The 23,174-nt window shown below is 40.6% G+C and overlaps 2 protein-coding genes across 2 annotated transcripts in view; both read left to right on the top strand.

The window, feature by feature from the left end:
• The first annotated feature begins 269 nt into the window (after positions 1 to 269).
• Positions 270 to 15,802, top strand: LOC113174597 (polycystic kidney disease protein 1-like 2). The gene is made up of 41 exons (XM_026378667.1): positions 270 to 573; positions 1,130 to 1,288; positions 1,378 to 1,566; positions 1,904 to 2,014; positions 2,114 to 2,261; positions 2,347 to 2,576; positions 2,674 to 3,084; positions 3,181 to 3,302; positions 3,428 to 3,575; positions 3,839 to 4,037; positions 4,162 to 4,273; positions 4,374 to 4,515; positions 4,653 to 4,844; positions 4,948 to 5,090; positions 5,191 to 5,370; positions 5,471 to 5,608; positions 6,046 to 6,192; positions 6,275 to 6,399; positions 6,491 to 6,611; positions 7,427 to 7,555; positions 7,641 to 7,866; positions 8,048 to 8,238; positions 8,329 to 8,559; positions 8,670 to 8,771; positions 8,874 to 9,052; positions 9,131 to 9,277; positions 9,370 to 9,569; positions 9,929 to 10,155; positions 10,244 to 10,460; positions 10,580 to 11,052; positions 11,234 to 11,330; positions 11,537 to 11,677; positions 11,756 to 11,941; positions 12,277 to 12,607; positions 13,592 to 13,725; positions 13,841 to 13,968; positions 14,059 to 14,219; positions 14,534 to 14,744; positions 14,905 to 15,006; positions 15,093 to 15,224; positions 15,394 to 15,802. The coding sequence occupies exons 1-41, from the start codon at positions 270 to 272 to the stop codon at positions 15,541 to 15,543; spliced, it is 7,416 nt and encodes a 2,471-aa protein (XP_026234452.1). The 3' UTR covers positions 15,544 to 15,802.
• A 983-nt stretch (positions 15,803 to 16,785) lies between these two features.
• nfat5b (nuclear factor of activated T cells 5b) overlaps positions 16,786 to 23,174 on the top strand; it is a 31,461-nt gene continuing 25,072 nt past the window's right edge. The window contains exon 1 of the mRNA XM_026379069.1: positions 16,786 to 17,031. Within this exon, the coding sequence (XP_026234854.1) occupies positions 16,959 to 17,031 (73 nt within the window). The 5' untranslated portion in view covers positions 16,786 to 16,958. The remainder of the gene's footprint in view (positions 17,032 to 23,174) is intronic.

Raw genomic sequence — 23,174 nt, 5'->3', positions numbered from 1 at the left:
GTCTGAATGACAGCTTATCTCCCTCTGCAGGTTGTGGAGCCCTGCAATAATGAAAGCAGAGGAGCAATCAGTGTTGACAGTTGGCTCTTGTCCCTATTCACTGCATGCCTTTGTTTGTGCACAAGATATATGACAACAACACTAAACGTAATGTCAGAAATTATCCTAAAGAGCTGATTTGCATCAGAGCTGCTGACGTCAGCCCTCTTTAAAGACATGTTACCAGACAGTGTGGACAGTGTCCAGATACAGAGACAGAGATGGACAGCATGGTTTCCCATGTACTGACTTGTATGGTTCTTGTCTTCAGCTGGACTTGTTATGCTGAGGATGCAGAGACTCTGCCATGCCCAGAATATCAGGAGGGTTTTGATGGCTCCTGTTACGAGTTTGTAGCACTGCAGCGATCCTTCCTTAGTGCTGAGGGATGGTGTGAGCGAGGTGGTGGACACCTAGCCTTCATCCTGAATGATGAAACACAGCAGTTCCTTCAGAAGCACTTGGAGCCGGAGAAAGACTGGTGGCTCGGACTCGCACCTGCAGCTCCAAACCTCACTCTTGACAATGTTGAAGGTGAGTAGGCATTTGGAGAGGGGGTTGTGTAGATCATACATTACTTCTAAAGTCTCTCTCTCTCTGTCTCTCTACAGTATATAAACTTATTTAATGCCAAAAACTGCTTTGCTGCATGTTTTAAAAGAAGATGCGTAACATGCATGATTATATTTCAAACCAACTTTCAAATAAAAGGTTAACACATTATCACCTCTGGTACTATCTCATCCTCCAGCTTGCATGTCCATTGTGAAGCTCTGTAATGTGTTTGTTTACTGACATGTGGCATTTGGATATCTCCTCCAAACAGCAGGTGCAGTCAGAGATGTTCTCATTCATTTGAACTTGTAGGCTTGCTGTCAAGTAGCCTGATTTACAAATGTGTCTTTAGTTACCTCACACAAAAAGAGTCTTTATCGTTTAATCACCCAGTCTCCAGCTTTTGTTGTTTTATGATCCCTAAATTGTATCTTAGCCATTAATTTACCATGAGGAAAAGAGATGGAGATTGACCTTACTATCTGTAGTGGTAACTTCTTCTGTTGCCTCCTCTGTGGATCTTATAATCTTCCAGGTTCTCTGGCTTGGTTAGATGGCTCAGATGTCAGCTATAATAACTGGGTGAACTTACCAGAGGCACTGGCAGCCTGTGGATACGTCCTGGGACATTCAGGCTTCCAGTGGGAAGCTACAGCAAACTGTAGCCAGGAACTCAACTTCATCTGCCAGTTTGGTATGCCCTCTTCAACTATTGTAATATAATAAACCCTAATTTGATTTACTGCCCTTCTATGATTCTTATTTTTGTCTTTTTCTTCTCAGATTCTGGGACATCTATTGCATGTGGTGGACAAAATGCCACATTACAATGTGGCTCTGGTCAAGTTATCGAGATTGAAGACAGCTTTTATGGTCGAAAGACAATTCACTACTGCCAATCCAAACTTACAGCCTCACCGACATCCTCTCAGGAGGAGTGCAGCTGGATCGATGTTGTAGATTCTGTTACAGGTATTATGATGTTTTACAGTAAAGGTGGGAATACTGGTTTTGACAAAGACCAGCACTTAAAATCACTATAAAATATAACTTTGTTTCATGCTTTTTGTGAAATATAAAAGTTTAGCTGAGAATAGCTGAAAATACGTAACATATTTGTGCAGAAAGGTAAAATGAGTCACATGACTTAAAAACCATGGCTACTGCCTGGCTGCAGACAAAAGGATTACACCAGAAAACTGAACGGTGTCATATTTTAAAGTTATTAAGATAAGGGGTCATTAAACCTGAAAAATAATCCAAATATTTTCAACAAAATGTCATGGACTTGACTTCTGTGTCGTTTCAGCCCATTGCCATGGACTGCAGGCTTGCCAGGCTCCCGTAGATCCGAGCTCTTTTGGTGAACCATGTCCTGCACTGGGAAGTTACCTGTCTGTAGAGTATCGCTGCAAACATGGTCAGATGCACAGTTTGTCCTTATTCATTCCAATAAACATAGAGTTATCCTCTCTAAAGTTAGACACTGAAGCAATGTTCTCGTTATTCTAAATAACAGGACTCCAGTTATTGATGAGTACACTGGTGGCTGTTTTTGATAATGTCACCATCACCGTGAAATGGCTCCTTCACCCATTTAAGGGAAACTTGACGTGCACACTGAATGCTGGAGATGGCCACAGTATTGATCCTTACAGCCCAGAGGAGTGAGTCTTTGCATTCAACCAGATAACTTGTACTGATTATCAGTTATGTAGCTGCATTTATAATTGGACTATTCCTGTTTTACAGGATGGAGAGCACAATGATGCACAAATTCAGCCGCCCTGGTGTTTTTGTGGTTGAGGTGGAGTGCACCACCAGTGACTGGCATGTTACAGCACAGAAAGCAATAACGGTTCAGGAGCCTGTTAGAGAATTTAATGTTATTGAGTGTTATGGAAGGAATGGATCCACAGGTGGCACTAAATGCAGTCTGCTGTATGGCACATCTGTTCAATTTCAGGTTACGGTAGATGCAGGTGAGTACATATTGTACTGTGGGTGATAAAGAAATTCTTCTAGTAGCTGTTTCCAAAACATACAGACTAATTTGATCGTGTTATTTGGCTTAAATAGGTACAAATGTTTCCTACACAATTCAGCACAAAGACCATTTGGTTGCAAACTCATCAGTGGACACAGGGATCACACCCCACAACATCACACTGAGTGAAAGTGTGGTGGAGAAGCTGGGACACGGTTGCCACAACCTGACTCTAACTGCATCGAACATGGTCACAGAGCACGCAGTGTCCACTGATGTGGAGCTGTGTCTGCTGGAGGCTGTCGAGGGCCTGCAGGCCTCACTTGTATCAGTGGAGGATGACTGTCCAGACTCCACTGATCTCACCATTGGCATTTTGTTGGAAAGAGGAGCTCCTGTGCAGCTTCTTTTTAATATCAATGGAGCCATGGATGCTCTATCTGAGACCAGAGAGATGCTCAATGGTAGCTTGCAAGAATATACATTCTCCAGTCCGCTGGAAGGTAAATGGAGTTTAAGATGTGCTGAAATTAAGTTTTAATAATCATGGTATGTAAATGCTACAAGTTCTAAACATTCTACAATATCTTTTTGTTAAGGGTTGTTAAAAGTGAGCGTACGAGCCACTAATGCCGTTTCAGCCTCTGATGTGGACGTGGATCTGGAGAACATACTTGAAACTTGCAGGAATTACTCTGATTTTTCACCAGATGGACACAAAGTATGTAGAATATTAGTCTCACAATTATGATCCCTGCACAAATGAAAGGTGTTTTTCTTGTAATTAAATCAAACCTGTGCAGATATTTGCTTGTTACAACTTAGTGATTTAGTTTTTATCTTCAGACAGGTAATATGAGTGTCAGCAACTCTACTGACTTGAAAATAATCCAAACTCCTGACACTTTGATTGAGTACAATCAGAATGTCAGACTGACGGCATCTGGAACCAAATCGCTGTCCGGCAAAGGACTTATACTTCAATGGAAATGTAGTAAGTGAAACAATTCACATAGCATTTTAAATAATTTCATCATTTTCAGTTACGCTGTAGTCAAAGTAATTACAGCAGGTGAACACAATTTTCAACACAGAAAATCAAAAACACATCACAGTTTAATCACAGTTTAATTTTTATGCACAATTGAATGTAATTAAATGTGCTACTGTAAATGAATTCTATTTGTCTTCATACAAAAGCAATCTCTTTACCGATGAAGTGCTATTTTAAAGTTCTGCCTCTTCTTTTTCATACAGAAGGAAACTGCAAATGCAGAAATAAAACAAAGGATGAAACTCTTGTTATCGGTGTCGATTGCCTTCCAAATCCCTTTGAATTTTTTGAATACACCTTATCTGTGAGGAAGATAACCTGGTTTAGAAAATCGCTTGAACTTGCTTCAGCTTCCAAGTGCGTCACTGTTGCTCCAAAAGAATTCACAAACATCACCATCAGGTAAAATTAGACTGTTTAGAATAAATATCATGCGCTTGAAAAAAAAAAAAGCATAAACTAAACTCAGAGGACAACTGTGAAACTTGAACCAAAAAACCAATATATTTATCTATTGTTTTTGCAGTTGTGATAATTGTGCTTCGCTCAATGCGAGCAGCCCTGTAAAACTGAGACTGAGCTGTGTGACACCTTGCCCAGATGTAGTTTGGTACATCGAGGACCCCAGACCCTTGATAGTGAGACTGGAACACCACTTTGATAGATTTTCAGCTGCGATATAAGAGATATAAGAAGATTAATGTGCAAAGCAAATGTTAACTGATGATCTTTTCCCAGGGTGACCTTGAAACATGTTACTCCAGAGCAGGAAGGAGGCCACCTATTGAGAAACAGGACGGCAGCACTGAATACGTCGTACTCAGTCAATATCTAAACATTTCAAGGATCATGCTGCAGAACATCAGTGTGATTGCTTATGGTGCGTTTATTATTATTAAGAATTTAGCTAATGAATTGAAGGTAGAAGCATTGATGAATAAAGTGCAAACATACATTTTACACCGCCATTCAAAGAGACGGGTTAATATAACTGATATGTATTTTTTTTTTTTGCAGGCAAGAAGGAGCCAGGTTTTGCCAAGTATACTCTTCCAATACCAGATCCTGAGCCAACTCCAGCAGACCTCCACCCCATCTCATGCAGCATCTCTCCACCATCAGGAACAGTTCTTGATGCATTTGACATTACCTGCAAACCAAGCCCTTTCTGTGCTGCTGGCTGTTATTATTGCTTCAAAACTGATACAGGTCAGAGTTTGTTTTGTTTGCCGATTGAAGTCATATTTTTATTGCTCTGATACGAAGTGAACTTAAAAAAAAAGAAAGATAAACCATCTCTTTTGTCTTTAAGGCAAATATCTACGCTGCAGTAACACAAATGAGGTGAAATCTGTGTTCCTGCCTCTTGGAGATGAGAACAATAATTACAGATTGTCTGTTGTGGTGACTGTAAATGGTGAAAAAGCCAAAGCCACTACAACTGTTACCACTCAGGTTTGTCACATGCTCAATCACATATTTTAGACAGAGATAAGGCAGATCAGAAAAATCTGATTCAGAAAAGAGCTTTAATATTTTTTTTATCTTTCTCAAGGTGCAGAAAAGCAACTCCAGCAGGTCTGTAGTGAATCTCCATTCAGTAGTGAATAAAACCATGACTCAGCTGAAGCAGCAGGGTCTGCTCTCTGGTGAGGCACTCGGACAAATATTTACTTCGGTTTCTGACATGCTGAATGCAGAGGCCGGCCAAGATCAGAAAGATGCAAGGACGAAGGTAAAAGATGGGTGATGATAAGATAAGATAAGACTTACAACTTGAATTGTGGGTGAGTGGAGAGCACCAGGATGTTAACCTGTAGTCCCTTCACTTTCAGCTCAGGGAGCAAATGCTGACCGAAATGACCACAGTGCTGCTGGACTCCCCCACGAACACAACTGAGGAAGTGCAAGTGACGGCGAGAGCTGTGGCTGGACTCACTCAGCGCCCAGATGAGCTCAGTATCTCTGCTCAAGTACGGTGTATTACACTGGTTCAGCATTCCCTTCAAATCGCTTGTTAACTTTGTCTTGAATTATGGGATTTAATCCATAAATGCGATGCAATCACAGCAATACATGGTACTCCTTTGTTGTAATTCTAATCAATTCCCATTTTTTTATTAGTAAATTGCACACTCAATGAGTTACTTGTCTCCCTGAAGCCATTATTTTATTGTTTTAAGCCAAAGTAAACCAACCGTTTCACTGTAGAGTCTTATTAACAAATGTCCTGTTCTGCCATGCAGCAACATGCAAACTGGGCTTTTTGAGTGTCAGAAGAAAAGAATGTGTTGAGGGTAGCTGAGTAAAGGGTACTTGTGTTCCCTAAATGTACAGTAATATGTGTTTGTCTGCTCTTTTCCACAAATCAAGTGTCATTTATTTTTCTGCTGCTGCATTTTCTCCACAGGAAGACGCAGTTTCCCTGTTGGTAGATCTCAGCTCCTCCCTCAACACTATCAGTGTTAACAATGACAGTGGAGATGATGAGGAAGTTGTGCAAGCAGCTACACCAATAGTTGAAGCAGCCAGTAATATTTTGAATGTTTCATTCAATGTAAGAAAAGAACGGACTCGGTCTCATTACCATTTTTGAAATATTGTGTTTTCACTTCCTTACTAAACTTTTCTTTCCTCAGAAAAAAGTCTCAGATTTTCTTCTGACTGGGATGAACAATGTTCAAAGTGCTTTGCTGAATAACAAACAGCTAAACGGAGAGCCTGCCATCATTGACACCGATCAGATCAGTGTGTATGTCAACAGGTAATTGATGCCTGAAGCTGTCTACAACAGGCACACGTGAATAAACCTATGTTTCCTGACATGATAATGACAGTGATTGCTCTTTTTGCAGAGTCTCTTCAGAAACTATGCAGATGCAGGATATAAATGTCCAGAAAAACAGCTCCTCCAGGTTTTTGTTCCCCACACTTCCCAGAGATATTGTTTCTCCAGCAGAGCCAGTGGACGTGAGAGTAAGTGTCTGTAAACTGTGGGAAAACATTTAGAGTGAAAGATGCTGAAAGATCACAACATTATGATGAAACATGTTTCTGTGGTTGGTTAACAATTGAATGCTAAGGAGAGAAGAATTGTATCTCAGAATTATTTCAAAATCTGACATCTGACAAATCTGTGACAAATCCACTTTAAAAACTATACATTGTTTGTTCTTTTTATCTACTTCTTTCCCATTCAGGGGTCGCACAGTGAATCATCTGCCTCTATTTAACCCTGTCCTCTGCTTTCTCTTCTCTCACACCAACTAACATGTCATCTCTCTCTACATCCATAAATCTCCTCTTTGGTCCTCTACACCTCCTGCCTGGCAGCTTCAACCTCGGCATCCGTTTACAGATATGTTCACAATCTCTCCTCTGAACATAAAACCACCTCAGTCTGGTCTCTCTGACCTTGTCTCCACAACTTCTAACGTGGTCTGTCTCTCTGATGGACTCATTCCTGATCCTATCCATCCTTGTCACTCAAAGAGAATCTCAACATCTGAAGCTCTGCTACCTCCAGCTCTGCCTCCTATCATTTCTTCAGTGCCACTGTCTCTAAGCCATACAGCATCACTAGTCTCACTTCTGTCTTGAACATCTTTCCTTTCATTCACATTCAGACACTCTTTTATCACACCCCCAACACTTTTCTCCTCCTGTTCCATCCTGCTTGCACACGTCTCTTCACCTCTTTTCCACACTCTCTGTTGCTCTGAACCTTCAACCCTAAGTATTTAAAGTTATTTGTTCTTTTTATCCACTGTATATACTGTACCTTCTCTTAGATGATGAGTTTTGAGAAAAATCCGTATTCCTGGAAAGAGGAAAACATCACAGGAACAGTAGGATCTGTCTCGCTCACCAGAGTGAATGGTACAATCATTCCTGTTGAGAACCTGCCTGACGAGATAGAGGTAATATTTGTTTTAGAGACAATCTACTTTACTCCAGATTAATGTTGGAAGTTTATTCAGAAGAATGAGTTTTATGTATTTTCAGATTCTTTTACCAAGACTAGATGTTGGGCAGAAGAACAGCACAGTCCTGGACCTTGCCAATTTCAGCACATTAATAATTGACGTTCCCTCACCGGTTGTAACACTGGTGCTGAAAATGGAGCCATCTGAAGACATTTCCTTCATGCTGTTTCTGGGAAGTGAAGATTATCCAAATGATGAGAAATATGTAGCCAAGACTCAGCTTCCTCTAGAGAATTCCAAAGAAGGTAAAATTAAACGACCAGATTAGGTTTTTGTGGCATAATGTAAATAATATGGATGAAAATTACATTTAAATGATTGTGTATTATTATTATTGTTATTATTTGAGTCTCATGCTATATCTACCTTAATTAATTTTTTACCATACCTACATGTGTTTTTTTTTTTTTTTTTGCACATACACAGAAGAAAAATATACCTGGGTTCTGACTCCCAAAGACAGAAATGGAGATGCTGGAGTGCACTACCTTGTTATCAAGCCCATTGTAGAGCCAGGCATCAAATCTATCAACGCCACTGTCACTGTCACTTCCATTGCTGCACAGTGCAAATACTGGAATGAAACTGCAGCTTCTTGGAGTGAACATGGCTGCAGGGTGAGTAAAACAAAATCTCGCATCCATCATCAGTCCATCACTGAAAAGTGAGCTGTGAAGTTTGACCAGCGTTTTTTCTTTTTCCTGCAGGTGGGTCCGCTCACCACGCCTTCGGTCACTCAGTGTCTCTGTAACCACTTAACGTTCTTTGGCAGTTCTTTCTTTGTCATGCCAAATTTGGTGGATGTGTCTCGTACTGCAGAGCTTTTTGCAACATTTGCAAACAACCCTGTGGTGGTGTGTTTTGTCGGGGCAATTTTTGCTGCTTATCTCTTGGTGGTTGTATGGGCATGTAGGAAAGATATCCAGGACTCAGCCAAGGTAACTGTTACGAAACATTTTCACCACATTATATTGTTGATTTGAAGCCCTGTTTTATTCAGATGTGTCTCCAATGAATTCTGAATTCTGTGTTGTGCATTCACTTGTAGGTCAAGATCACATTACTTGAGGATAACCACCCCTTGGCTGAGTACCGTTACATACTGAATGTCTATACCGGGCATCGACATGGAGCATCCACCTCCTCTCAGGTCCAACGTCCAAAGTTTCTGTTGCATAACATTTATGGTGCTGACACTATGGTGACAACTCTCAGATTCTCTTCCCAACTTAACAGATCTTTTCTGTCTTAGGTGACAATAACTCTGATGGGTACAGAGGGAGAAAGTGAACCTCACCACCTGACAGATGCAGAGAAGCCGGTGTTTGAGAGGGGAGGGACAGACATGTTCCTGCTCACCACACATTTTTCTCTTGGAGATCTGCAGAGCATCAGACTGTGGCATGATAACTCAGGAGATCACCCTGCCTGGTAGAGGCTCCAGTTCAAGTTAAGCTTGAGATGGTCTCATTGTGACCACCTGTAGATAATTAGTGATGTTATGTGCAGGTACATCAACAAAGTGATGGTGCAGGATCTGGAGAGTGGTCAGAAATGGCACTTCCTGTGTAACTCCTGGCTGGCTGTAGATGTGGGAGAGTGCACCCTCGATAAGGTTTTCCCAGTAGCTACAGAAACAGATTTGAAGAGGTTTAGGTGAGACGCATCCTGTAAAGATTTATTACAGATACACTGTACTTAATTGTACTTAATGCTCTATGTGTTATTTTATCTAATTGAATTTTCAGTAACCTCTTCTTCATGAAGACAGCCAAGGATTTCCGTGATGGCCACATCTGGTTCTCAGTTATCAGTCGGCCTCCCTCCAGCACTTTCACACGTGTGCAGCGAGTTTCCTGCTGTTTGTCTCTTCTGCTGTGCACCATGCTGACTAGCATCATGTTTTGGGGCATCCCAACAGACCCCTCTGAGCAGACAATGGACCTTGGTAGGTAACAAAATATCAGTCACTCAGTTTAGAACCAATTAGCCGCAGCATTAAAAACACTGGACTAATATTATGTAGGCCCCCTCTCATCTCTTATTGCTATTTTACACACTAATGTTTTCATGATGTAAAAGAAAATGTGATTCATCAGATTATGCTACCATATTATTCCATAGTCCAGTTCTGAATGGCTTATCTGGCCATTATAGACACTTTCAGCAGTGGAGTGGGGTCAGCATGGGTGCAGTTCATGTCTTTGAACCCCCTATGCAGCACGCTGCAACACACTGACAGCTGGACAGACATGTCCATTAATCACTGCCCTTTGAACTTGATTTCAAGGAGCTCTTTTTTTGCAGGTCACATTGAGTTCACCTGGCAACAGGTTATGATCGGCATTCAAAGTTCAATCATCATGTTTCCCATCAATCTCCTCATTGTGAGTATCTTCAGAAACACTCGTCCTCGAGAGAAAACCACCAAAACAGATGCTACAAAACAGGGGAAGACTGTTCGAGTTGCTCCCTCACAGGCGTCTTCCCCTCAGAAAGAGCTGAAGGACATCACACCAGACACTGTGATCAAGGTAAGATCATATGCATGCTTTGTAAAACCTGAAGAAATATCCTTTCAATCCTGTGTGTCTGAAGAACATGATGTGTTTTTTACATTAGGACATAAAGAGAATTGCTCAGTCCCTCTTAAAGGCCATGAAGAGTCCTCTGCCACACCTGGAGCTTGAGCCTGGTCAGCAGGTGGACATCAACGCTCTGCTGTCTCTGGTGGAGAAAATCATTAGACAGCAAAACCAGGTGGCTGGAGACTTCTACACTGACTCCATAAAAAGGGACCGTTCTATGATTCTCAGTTTAGGTGCAGTCAATCTACAAGGTAAAATTTGGAAAGCTGTTATGTTAAATAAATTATTCTTAATATTTTAATTGCGTTGATGATTTTTTGGTAAGATATTAGAATTAAGTATTTTATTCTTCTGATTGATGTACGGACAGAAGACTGTGCGTCAGGGAGCCCTGAGAAGTGCCCAGATGAGAATAAGAAGAAGAGCAACAACAGTCGATACCTGTACAGGCAGCTGCGTCACGTCGAGAAGGAACTGAGTCTACTGGGACCCTTTGGTTTCCCAAACCCAGACAGCTACAACCTAGCCATGCAGCAAGTTGAAGGAATGAGGGCTCTTCTGGAGTACCACCTCCCGTTGTGCAGCCTGGATGGAGACCATTTCAGCTCCTGCCCCAGTCCAGAAGAGAACATGAATGGGGGCACTAACAAAAAATGCTGTCAAGGAGGGCTACCATGGTGGTTTGTCTTTGTCGGCTGGATACTGGTGATTGCAACCAGTGGTGTGTCTGGATACTTCACCATGATGTACGGACTGACGTATGGGAAAGACCGCTCGATAAGTTGGCTTATCTCCATGGTGGTCTCCTTTTTTGAGAGTCTCTTTATTACACAACCTTTAAAGGTGATGCATGATTTGAATACAAAGGGTTTGATTGGTTGCATGATTAGCACCGTAAATGTTATAAGTTAGGAAAGTTTATGATTGTGAACTTATTTTGTGCGTTAGATAAAACAGTACTGTACTCGTGACAATATGTATTTTTGTCTGCAGTTTGATGATTTTATCTTTTAATCTAACACAGGTTCTTGGTTTTGCTGCTTTCTTTGCACTTGTTCTGAAGAAAGTTGACCAGGAGGAGTATGGAGAGCCACAGATAGACGAAAATCTCAGAAGCCCTGGCAAGTTTTTCCCATTTTCCATTTTTGGCACCTAAGTCAAACAGACAAGAAAAATGGAAAAATATGGACCAAAAGTCCCCAGCTTGACTCAAACCAGGGGTGTTGCCGTTACAGGGCATGTGCAATAACCATTAGGGCACTAGTGTGCACACGTTTCCATGTTTTGTGTGAAAAGAAAGGACTAAGTACAATTGTTTTTCCTTCAGATAATCCTGATGTGGTGTGGAGAGGAAGAAGAGATAGCACGTGTAGTTTCTACCAGCCACCACCTCCCTCGGACATCGAGAGAATGAGGCACAACATGATTAAAGAGCAGAAGGTCTTTGCCCTCGTAAGGGAGATTCTGGGTAGGAGATCCACTCTGATGAGATATAAAGCAGTATAATACAATCTGAGATACTTATAAAAGATGTTTTGTGATGCAGCCTACATGGGATTTATGTGGATGTTGCTTCTGGTGGCCTATGGTCAAAGGGACCCCAACGCCTACTTTCTGACCCAACACATTCAACAAAGCTTCAGCAAAGGCATTTCAGATAGTATGAGTATTCAGGACGTGTTCAGCTGGGCAAACACAACTTTGCTGAACAACCTGTTTGGAGCACACCCAGGTCAGTATGAGTGTGAACTGTGTGCACAATTACAACAGTAAAAACTGGCAGGCAATGAGTGTGCACAGTAGTGACTTGATTAGTAACAGAAAGTAAGTGAGTGTAGCTGAATGAAGAGCAGAGCTTACGAAGTTTAGTGAGACCAGATGAGTTTGTATGAGGATGAAAGTCTAGCAGCTCTCTGCTAGCAGGGGACCTGAAAGCAAGAAGCAAAATTAACACAAATACAAACATAAACAACTAAATTCAAATAACTCAGAGGCAGAACTGTGATACAAAGCAGTTAGTTTTAAAGGAGTTTGCATTTAAGTGCTTATTTTTAATATCTGTCACAGGCTTTATCACAGATGGGAACTCAAAGTTGGTGGGTAGTGCTCGTCTCCGTCAGGTGAGGGTGAAGAAGAACTCCTGTCACATTGCTCCATCAATGCAGCAGTCTGTGCATGACTGTCACGCTCCGTATTCATGGGAGCTAGAGGACATGGGCTCCTATAGTCCAGGCTGGAACCACTCTGTGGACGGTAACGCCTCACTGAACCTTCACAGCCCGTGGGCATACCAGTCTCAGGGTGTACTGAGGACCTACCCCATCTGGGGCAGTGTGAAGCTCTACAGAGGAGGAGGGTTTGTGATGGATCTGGGACCAGATTTACTAAATTCCAGACGGTAGGCCTTTGAAGCTTTTAGCTCTTAACAAGTTTGACCCTGTGTCCAAAAGGTTGGGATGCTGTTTAAAAGTATGAACAAAATCCCTTCTATATAAATATATGGTAATTGCCAGTAACATGTTTCAAAGTGTGACAAAAGAGTAGAACTGGCGACAGGACAGCAGCGTAATTTGGTGTAAAAAGTGAATTGCAGAGAAGAGGAGTCATCGCTTAATTCAATTTAAGTATAATGGTTCTCAAGGAGAAAGAATTTCATCAACTGCAATACATGTTAAATAGACACATGTTCAATGTTAAAAGATTCAGAGAGTCCAGATTATGAGTGAACATGGCTTATTACAGCATTCACAAAAACAAGTTCAAAAATCTACCTACAGATAAACCAGATCCAGAAACTCCACCACTTGCCTTCTCTGGGCCCAGGCTCATTTAGGATAGACTGAGACATCTCTCTCAGGGAAGAACTTGCTTATTTCAGCATGACTAAGCACAATGCTAAATGCAGTTTTACCTGCCATCCACCAAAAACATTTGGCACATTATGAAAGAGAAAAAACAACAAAGGACGCCCCGAAATGTCGAGCAGCCAGCTGAAATCCTATATCAAGCAAGAGTTTATTTAAAAGCTACAGGTCTCCTCAGGTCCTCAGTGTTTATAGAAGAAATGATGTAACATTGTACTAGTTTGATTTGTTCAGCTGCTGTTCATATGCTTTAGGCAAAAATAACAAACCTTCCTTAAGATGAGGATTTATTACATTTCTCACTATAATGTGATTGTAAATGTTATAAAATAAAAACAATACATCTGATGTCTTAGAGGCGTTATTCAGTGGTAACTGGACTTACTTATTAAAGATAATAAGACAATAACAACTTGTTATGTGCTGTAACATCCTATGATTTGTGTGTTATGACTCTAGTCTGCAGGTACACTTTAAGGCTCAACATGTAAAAAACATATTTGTCTGTGTTTATGTAGATCTCTTCAATACCTGTATGACAACACCTGGTTTGACATGTACACCCAAGCGATCTTTGTTGAGTTCACTGTGTACAACGCCAATGTCAACCTCTTCTGCATTGTTACACTTATGATGGAGACCACAGCCATAGGTAAGCGGTTTGTTTTCAGTTATCGTGTGAGAGCTGCACAAAAACCCAGCTGTTATAAAACCTAGCAACAAACGCGCTATAGAAATAAAGCTGCTTTGCTTTGTATTTTTTCCAGGAGCATTTCAGTTTCGCAGTGAGCTTCAGAGTGTGCGTCTTTACCAGTCCACAGGTGGCCTTATCATCTTTGTCATGGCATCTGAAGTCATCTACTTTCTCTTTATTATCTATTACATGTTTGTTCAGGTGTGTATTCATTATCTTAATCAGTAATAATACATTATTTTAAATTACTACCCTGAACATTTGATGCAGCCTTCTCTCATGCACTGACAGGGAAAACTGATGAAGCAGCAGAAATGGACTTATTTCAAGAGTAAATGGAACCTGCTCGAGTTGGCCATCATTATTCTCAGCTGGAGTGCATTGTCTGTCTTCATCAAGAGGACGTTACTGGGGAAGCGGGATGTGGACTTTTACCAGAACAACAAAGACCGGTGTGCAAAAAGAAAAAGCACAACCCATACAAGTATATAATCATCATCTGTATGTTATGAACCATACAGAAAGACAAGGATGTTTCATGTATTCCACACTTATAAGGCACCTTAAGCTAAAAAAAAAATTACATTTATACCAAACATTTATATAAAAAAAGGAAAAATTAAATAAAAACATGGCCGTTGTACTATTTTACACCTATTCAGCATTTTCACAATGACTCACTGTAAAAAATCTGCTCTTGTTATTACACAGAAACACTCTTTAGGTTATATAAACACGGCTCTTTTCTTTCATTCTCTGTCTCCAGATTTGCCAGTTTCCATGAAACAGCCAAGGCTGATTCAGTGCTGGGATATCTGATTGCTTTTCTGGTACTGTTGGCTACAGTCAAACTGTGGCACCTGCTGAGACTGAACCCCAAGCTGCACATGATCACAGCCACACTGCAGCGGGCCTGGACTGATATTTCAGGTTTCCTAGTGGTCATGACCATCATGTTCCTGGCCTACTCCATCTCTGTGAGGATTTTCCCACGCTTAATGTCAGCATGTTGCTAGAGTCACTGAACTTGTTCCTACTTCATATGTTATATAAGATCATGTATATGATTTACTTAGTGAAACAGAAACCCATTCAAAAGGTGGGTATTAACACAGGGGTGAACTTTGTACTTTACAGTCTAACCTTATGTATGGATGGAAGCTACACTCCTATCGAACTCTGCTGGACGCCACACAAACCATGGTCAGCCTGCAGCTCGGCATTTTTAACTATGAAGAGGTTGGTTTGAGACTATTATAATAGTATTATGCTAGATAATGATATCTGAGTCTTCATTAGTGTATAACCTCCTCCTCATCTTTCAGGTTCTGAATTATAATCCAGTGCTTGGTGCTTTTCTCATCGGCTCCTGCATTGTGTTCATGACCTTTGTGGTTCTGAACCTATTCATCTCTGTCATCCTGGTGGCATTCAGTCAAGAACAGATACATCACGAGGTAAATCACCCATGGTCTGAAATGTCTGAATAATGTTGACTTAGATGTCACCCAGTAATAGAGTTGCAGCCAGCTGTCGTCACTATCTCAATATTAACTATACTAATGTTAGTTATAATAATAATAATATGACATATACTGTATGTACGTATCACCCTCTGTTTTACAGCCATCAGAAGAGGAGGAGATTGTCGACCTGATGCTCATGAAACTCTGCAGTTTGTTTGGACTCAAATGTAAGAAACAAGAGAGCGACAGCCAGACTGTGAGGCCCTTTGTTTCATCTGCTTCAAATAACGGGCTCTCAACAACATCTTAGCTCAGCTAGTCAAACAGAAGTTCAACATTATAAGACCTTCATAATGCTTTGCGTCAGCTGTTGCTTGTCATAGCTTGCTTATGTTATTCAAAGCATCATGTTGTTTCTTTGTGGCTTAATGTTAATCATGGTAATACTAATAAGTGAGAGTAATAAATGCTATAAATTATTATCATTTCTCGCTGCAAATCTGTCATTATTGTAGGAGAAGCTAGGACACTGAGAGAAAGCAAGAGCTGATCATAGTTTGTAAAAAGTAAAGTGTTATTTAGATTAACATGCTTTTATTCCATCAAACTTAACTAGTCTCTAGTCCAGTAAGGATATTTAAGATGTTTACAACATGTTACAGGTACACCATAATGTTTCTCAAGCAAGAATGAGAATCCAAAGTCATGTTTAATTTCAGTGATGCTGTAACAGTGGCTAAGTTATTACTGTCTCAAAATACAAGATTTTTACACTGAGGTGTCTACAGGTATCATACAACTCTCGTTATACTTGCCTAAATAAAATAAGAATACATTTGCAATGTGTAACAATGGTGGATTCATTCAAAGATGAAAAATACAAAGTGGCTGCAAATAAAACTCTAGCTCGTCTTGTGTACTTCTGGATGTTATCAGATTCAATGTGATCTTTACTTTATGTACCTAATACGTGACATTATCACACGGATGTGTTTGATCCATAAATATAAACATGTGATATCCACTGCCAGGCATCCTTAAATTCATTCATTTTAGTTTTATTTTAATCAGGGGTCTGATGTACTATCGAGACACTGCATGCTTCCTTAATCTGATCCTGAATGATCAGTGTGAATTTAATATTTCTGCTGTCGTCCCAATGCACTGAAAGTGACTAACACCTCATTTGTGATGCACAAAACATAAAAAAAGAAAAATCATGTGTCTTTTTAACAAACCTATATTTAGAAATGCATATTTAGAAGCAGTAGATTTTCATAAACTTCCGTTTTATTAAGAAGAAGAAGAAGAAGAATAAAGCAGAAATTGAAAATGTTGTTTTGTTTATAATGTTGTTAAAACTAAACTAATTGTAAAATAAAAATATAAATGAGTAAAGTACAAATGTCTAAATAAATAAACAAAGGTCACAACAGATCCTACAATAAAACCAAACCAGAGCTTCATTACCATGCGTACGTGTGACGTCACGTTGCGCGCTGCATCACAGGTGTGGGCGTGGTTACGCGCAGGTCGTGCGCTGACAACAAACATGCGTCGTCGTGGACCTGAGGAAGAGTGGACACAGCCAAACGACAGGGTTCAGTCAGGAGCCGGAGCCGCTTCGCCGCAAGTTTGAAGTTGTTCTGACAGCTGCAGAGAAAACAACATCAGCGACGTCACGCTGCGTGGCTGAGGGCGTCCAGTTTCCTCTGGAGGATTGAGATGCCCTCTGACTTTATCTCCCTTTTCAGCGGGGACCTCGACCTGAATTCTCCCCGATCCTTGTACTCAAAAGGTAACAAACAGGGCTGAGACGACTCCTCGAGTGACTCGATTACTAAGTAGCAAACTCCCTGCAAAGCTTTGTTTGACCCTAGATGTGTGTGTGCAGAGTTATATGCTGTATTACGCATGGATGATTGTTAGAGCTGCTGCGCGACGCGTTACTCTGTGGCGTGGATTACAAAAACTGAGAGAGAGCCGAGAACTACATAAAGTGTCTAAAGTCTGGGATCACATCGAGCAGAAAAAGGAAAACTCTGTACAGTGTGTCTGTTGTAAAATAATAAAAAACACAGTAGGTCAACGTGAAAGTTTCAGCATCTCAGAACATGTCAAGTTCACAGAGCGGACCCAGCACCAGGTAGGCTGATCAAAGCCGAGCAGGGGGGTTCTCATTGAATGTGGGCTTAGTAGAAGAATGAAAACAGATCAAAGACAATAGAGACACTTTTTTATTTAACTAGTGCCACTTTTTGACGTCTGCCAACAAACAATAACAGAGGAGGCAGCTGACTGAGAGCAAGTGGGAGTGTGGATATGTGGACAGAATGGGTTTTTCCTCTGTGTCACTTTGTGTTGCACAAACAAGTGGAGCTGGCTGAGCGAGCGGCTGAAAGGGACAGTACCCCCAGACAGATCATCCTGCATATTCTGCTTATAGCCTACAGCCTGGATGGGCTTTAAAGTGGGTGACTCGTTACCTACTTTAAATGACACAAAGCCTCTAAGAAGACAGTAAAGGCTGATGTTGTGCCTGAACTGTAGATAGGAGGAAACTTTGGAAATTCCTAAACTTAAAGGCATTAGGATTATTATTAGCATGTTGAAAAAAGTGTCTTAAAACCCAGAATGATATAAAGCCCTTAAATGCACTAACATTGGCTGTATATTGAAATCATTGCATGTACATTTTTCTATGAAAACCAATTAGGTGTTTTTAGGTGTTAGGTTTTTTTTTTTATAATCATACCTGCAGTATATGAGTAACTACAGAACTTAAGTGTCTGTTTGTTGCTCTTGCTTAAGCAGCTTGTGAATGTGTGTTTGTAACTTGTTTGAATATTTTCTTGCATGTGTGATTTGGTGTCCAGCCCTCTCCCTGTCATTCATCTATTAACCACCACCCGTCACATATCTGCTGTTTTTAAATCTCTGTACACAGAGATGTTTCCCAGGATGTCCTTCGGCTCTCACTCTTGGTTTTGTTTCTCAGAGAAAGCAGTTTTTACAACCTGAAGCTCCAAGCGGCTCCATGCGCACAGACCAGTTTACTTTTCCTCTTCCAGCTGAAAGGCACCCCTGTCTATTTTCTGCTGGTTGTTTGAATAGGTCATCAGTGTCCACCGCCCCCCTTGAGGCAGCACACATGCACCACTTGGCCCCTGAGAGTGGCGCTAGTGGGTCCATTAACATAAACCACCAACAGTGGCAGCCTCAGTTAGACTAACTGAGCATGAACCCAGGTGCAAAAGTGAAAAATAATCAGGTCACTGAATCATAAATGGATTAATATCCTTAAAAAACATTTTAAATGATCCCTTAAATGTGGCACAGTGAACATATTTACTTATCTACTGTGTTTCCAAAGTATCTTTTGCATTTACTGTGCATACTTTCATTTCTTGTTAATTATTGGCTCATGCACATGCCAGTGCCATTCAGACAGTAATGTTAATTTATTATCAGACTTTACAATGAGTGCAGGGCTGCTGTGTGCTGTGTGTAACCACCGCATGCAGCTGTTCTCTTTAAGCAGCAGGACCTGTATCTAGACTCATGCTGTAGTTAAAACGACACAGATCCTTGCTTTATTTTAATGCACCGTCACTGTGTCAATGCAGAGGGCTCCAGTAGAACAGCTGAACTTTCCACAACACTGTTAGATTGTATTTGCCAAATAGGGTTGATCGTTGTACCATAAACTGTATAATTCTTCTCAAATCATATTTCATATTCCTGCCTGTAGCAGGACACCCCTGAACAATGTACCACCTTTTATCTTTAATGCAAAGCTGTTTTCATTCTACACATAGAAAATATAACTGCGCTCTCTGCATCAAGTATTTGGACCCCTCTTAGGTTCCTTCAGATTCAATGGGAAATGTGTGTGAACTGCCATCTTCAGGTGTCTCCACAAGTCTTCTGTGGGGTTCTGGGTTTCCCCTGGGTCACTCCAGGACAGTCACAGGCTTATCTAGAATCTATCTCAGTGTTGTCTTGGCTGTAATCTTTGGATCATGTTGAAAGGTGAACTGCCACCATAGCTTCATGTACATGCACTCTGGAGCAGGTTTTTTTTTTGAGAACCTCTCCTTCATTTTCTGCATTCATCCTTCCCTCAGTTCTGATGCTGGCGCCACCATGCTTCATGACACGGATGGTATCAGGCAGGTGATTAGCAGCATCTAGTAATGTGTTTGGAGCTTTTGTCTCATCAGAGCAGAGAATTTATTCTGGTTTTAATGTTCTGGCTGATCATTGTTTGCTGCAAAGATTTCTGCCAGAGCAATAGATTTTATTTCTGATGCTCAAAGCACTGCCATTGTTGAAAAACCCAAAACACTTAAGTTGAATTTTAACTCATCAGGAAGCCTGTTATGGTGTTGATTGTTTCTTGTTCATCATATAAACCAGCTAAAATTCCTTTTAAGACCCACACCAATGGTCTGGTTTATGTTTGTTTACCAATCACACTATTGTGTATTTGTGTCAGTGTGGTTGACTGGGCTGTGTGTGAGAGGTGAGGCTGGTTTTGGATCTTGCCGATAAAGCCAACTCTCGCCTGGATTGCCCTTTAAGTTGAAATGAAAAATTCTCTTTGTCATTTATTTCTTTAGATGTTTATTGTTGATACGTTTTATATAAAAAGGAATCATTCTATACTGTGGATATAATTTAGTGTAGATTGCTTGTGAAGTTTTGTTGATTCATTATTTCTGCTTAACCGCTGGTCCGGTCTTCAGAAAGCTAGATTGGACAACAAAATCATGATGAGCAACACATATATTTAGCATATGAGGAGTGAGGAGAGGGAAAACTAAGGAAAAACCACTCTTCCTAACAGTGGCACTCAGGAAAGTTATCCTGCTCGAACCACCATTTGTGGTTGTTAAAAAACTGCAGGTTAATAGATGTCATAAATGTCTCCCCGTCACTTTCACGTGAAAGGTGACGAATGTTATGGCTTTGTTCTATCAAACCGGGTTAACAATTGTAAGACAACATCGTTTTTTTTTTTTTTATTGACACCCACCAAAGCATGGTCAATCATTAACTCTCTGCTGCTCTGTGTGTAAACCTGGGCTTAAACAGCACTCTATTAATATTGACTCTGCTGTGCTAAACAAACTTAGCGGCATGCGCTTAAAAATACTTGATTGCCTTGAAAGCTTGTTGATATCTGATGATGAAAGAAGAGGAAAAACAGAAAAATAAAGAACTCCTGGAAAATTAATCGGTGGAGTCAAATCTGTATTTGGAACACAAAATAAAACTAAATATATATGTTTTGTTTTTGTTTTGAGTACTCGCATAAGTAAGTCTTGTGAAGTTCATCATGACATAAAGCCAGTTTTTTTGGTGTCTTCCTGTCTTCATCTGTTTAGCAACAACCCTAACCTGTTCTAGTCCTTTATTTAACTGGTCTGGTTTTGCTAGGTTAGTCACAAAGGACGAGGCCATGTGATCCTGCTGTGACATTGGCCTTTGTTGAACTGGCCAATAAAGAAAGCATTTCTACTCTAAATTCATATTGTAAAGTAAATTTGTTTTCCAACACTATCATCATGACTTGGTGTTTTAACTGTACTTTTATGAATACAGTGGATCAATCCAGGATGAGACACAATACAAGTCTGAAGACGGGTCGAATCAGTCAAACATTATCTGTTACTGTGAATCTACCTGACTGTTCAAAGGTTTGAGGTCACTTAGTAATTTCCTTGTTTTGCATGAAAACATACATGTTACAAGGCAAAAGCAGGGTAATTTTTTTTATTGTCTTGATTGAAAGTTGTTTCTGAACTAGTGATAGTGTACATGTTCAAATTATAAAGATTTATTTGATTTTATTAAGGAGTCCAACAAACTGGTACTGTCTACGACTTATCCAGAGTCTTAAAAAACAAAGAAAGTTGAAATGCAAATTAGTTAAACCTCTAAATGCGGTGTTACTGTACTTTAAAATACCTTTGATTCAACAGTTAAACAGACTAACTAGATTTCAGAGGCAGTTTATTAAGTAAAAATATCTGGTGATTTTTATTTTAGCCGTGAAAAATCAGTGCCTGAGTGGTGTAATCTGTTGAAGCTGTAGTACCGTAGTAGTAGATGTTAATCTTTTTCAAAAGGGTCAAATTATTGGCATCAATCAAAGAAAAAAATTCAAGGAGATTGATGAAACAACCAGAACTGGGTTAAGAACTGTCCAGTGGAAGAAGGTCATGTGGTCTGATAAGTCCAGTTTTACCCTATTCCAGAGTGATGGGAGCATCAAGGTAAGAAGTGATGCACCCATCACGCCTAGTGCCTACTGTACAAAGCCTGTGGGGGGAGTGCTATGATCTGGGGTTGCTGCAGTAGATCAGGTCTAGATTCAGCAACGTGATGTGTCCAAAGAATGAGGTCAGCTGACTACCTGGATATACTGAATGACCAGGTTATTTCATCAATGGATTTTTTCTTCTCTGACGACACATTCCAAGAGGACAATGTCAGGATTCATCAGGCTCAAATTGGGAAAGAGTGGTTCAGGGAGCATGACACATCATTTTCACATATGGATTGGTCACCACAGAGTCCAGACCTGAACCCCATTGAGAATCTTTGGGAAGTGCGGGAGAAGACTTTGTGCACCGGTCTGACTCTCCCATCATCAGTACAAGATCTTGGAGAAAAATTAATGCCGCTCTGGATGAGAATAAATGTTGTTACATTGCAGAAGCTTATTTAAACGATGCCACAGTGAATGTGGGCCGTAATCAAAGCTCCAACGGTGACTTTTTTTTAGACGGGCAGTGTTTCTTTGTGTAATAGCTGAATTTGATTCTGTTTTACTTTTTCGTGTCAGGCTGGCACATCGGCCTCCCTGTCAAAGTGTTTCTATTGTAGTGTCTAAAGCATAATTATTAATTCAGCATAAAATGTTATTGTACAGACTGCATTTTCAGAACCTAAGGGTTTTGTTTCCAATCGTTTTGTTGAGGTTTTCTCACATTTCTCACTCTTCTGTGAAAAGCCCAAAGCATCTGTGAGAACTAACATCCACCCCTTGTGTTTCTCTGCGGAGCACGAAGATTCTTGACAAAGACATTAAATATTAAGTGGGTGAAGCTTTGGCTGGCAGGAGTCTTTGCACTGGCAGATGAGTCTCAGTAACTCTTGTAACTAGGCTGCACACACTGTGTTACACACCCGGCCAGGATACAGTATTTCCTGGCTCAGAATGAAAGAAAGACGGCACCTAAACGCTCTAAGCAGATGTGTGACGACCACGTGTGTTGCCTATGTTAAAATACTAATGTTAACAATACAGTTGAATAACAAATAACACAAGAAAACATTTGTAGCATCTGTTCCAAAACCAGATGTTTATTTTACAGTATGCTGGTTTACATGTACATTTAATCAGCACAAAAGAGAACACAACAAACTTCATGTAATCCAATATGCCAGTCTTGCAGTACACCCTCCCTCTATGAAGCTTATCATATTCAGTTTTTCTTGAGGCTGGGCCAGCTGTTGATTCAGGTCTTTGGTATTTGTGGAGGCTGAACATTGTGGTCACGAAATTAGTTGACCTATTCTGTACTCTGACACTCCCTTCTCTCATCATTCCCTCCTCCTGCAGCAGTTGTTCTGTGTTCTGCCTACTGTCAGACTGCACCTTTAGGGCTGTGACACTACAGGCCGACGGTCAGCTGTCAGCTGATGTTGGGTGGTCTGTCGGGATAGTTTTTGTGGTTCTTCTATGTTCTCATCAGACGTCTGACATCTTCTCAGTCCAAAAAATGGATTCAAATATCAAGTGTGCCGTTTGTTTTACAGTTTGCAGTTTGTTTCTAGTATAAACAAAACCAACTGTAAACTGTGTCCACATACACGCTGTTCACGTGATTGTTGCTACACAAGGTTGGGCTGTTTATCACCATCATGACC

This window comes from Anabas testudineus, chromosome 3, assembly GCF_900324465.2.
Source record: "Anabas testudineus chromosome 3, fAnaTes1.2, whole genome shotgun sequence".
In the NCBI taxonomy this organism is placed as follows: Eukaryota; Metazoa; Chordata; class Actinopteri; order Anabantiformes; family Anabantidae; genus Anabas; species Anabas testudineus.
The sequence above is the reverse complement of the archived record's forward strand: the minus strand, read 5'-3'. Positions and strand labels throughout refer to the sequence as shown.

Excerpts from the sequence above, each read along its gene's own strand:
- LOC113174597 (XM_026378667.1), top strand. The coding sequence starts at position 270 with ATGGTTTCCCATGTACTGACTTGTATGGTTCTTGTCTTCAGCTGGACT. Across the intron at positions 6,193-6,274 it reads TTTTGAATGTTTCATTCAAT|AAAAAAGTCTCAGATTTTCT; the intron begins GTAAGAAAAGAA and ends TTCTTTCCTCAG. Across the intron at positions 9,053-9,130 it reads TCAGGAGATCACCCTGCCTG|GTACATCAACAAAGTGATGG; the intron begins GTAGAGGCTCCA and ends TGTTATGTGCAG.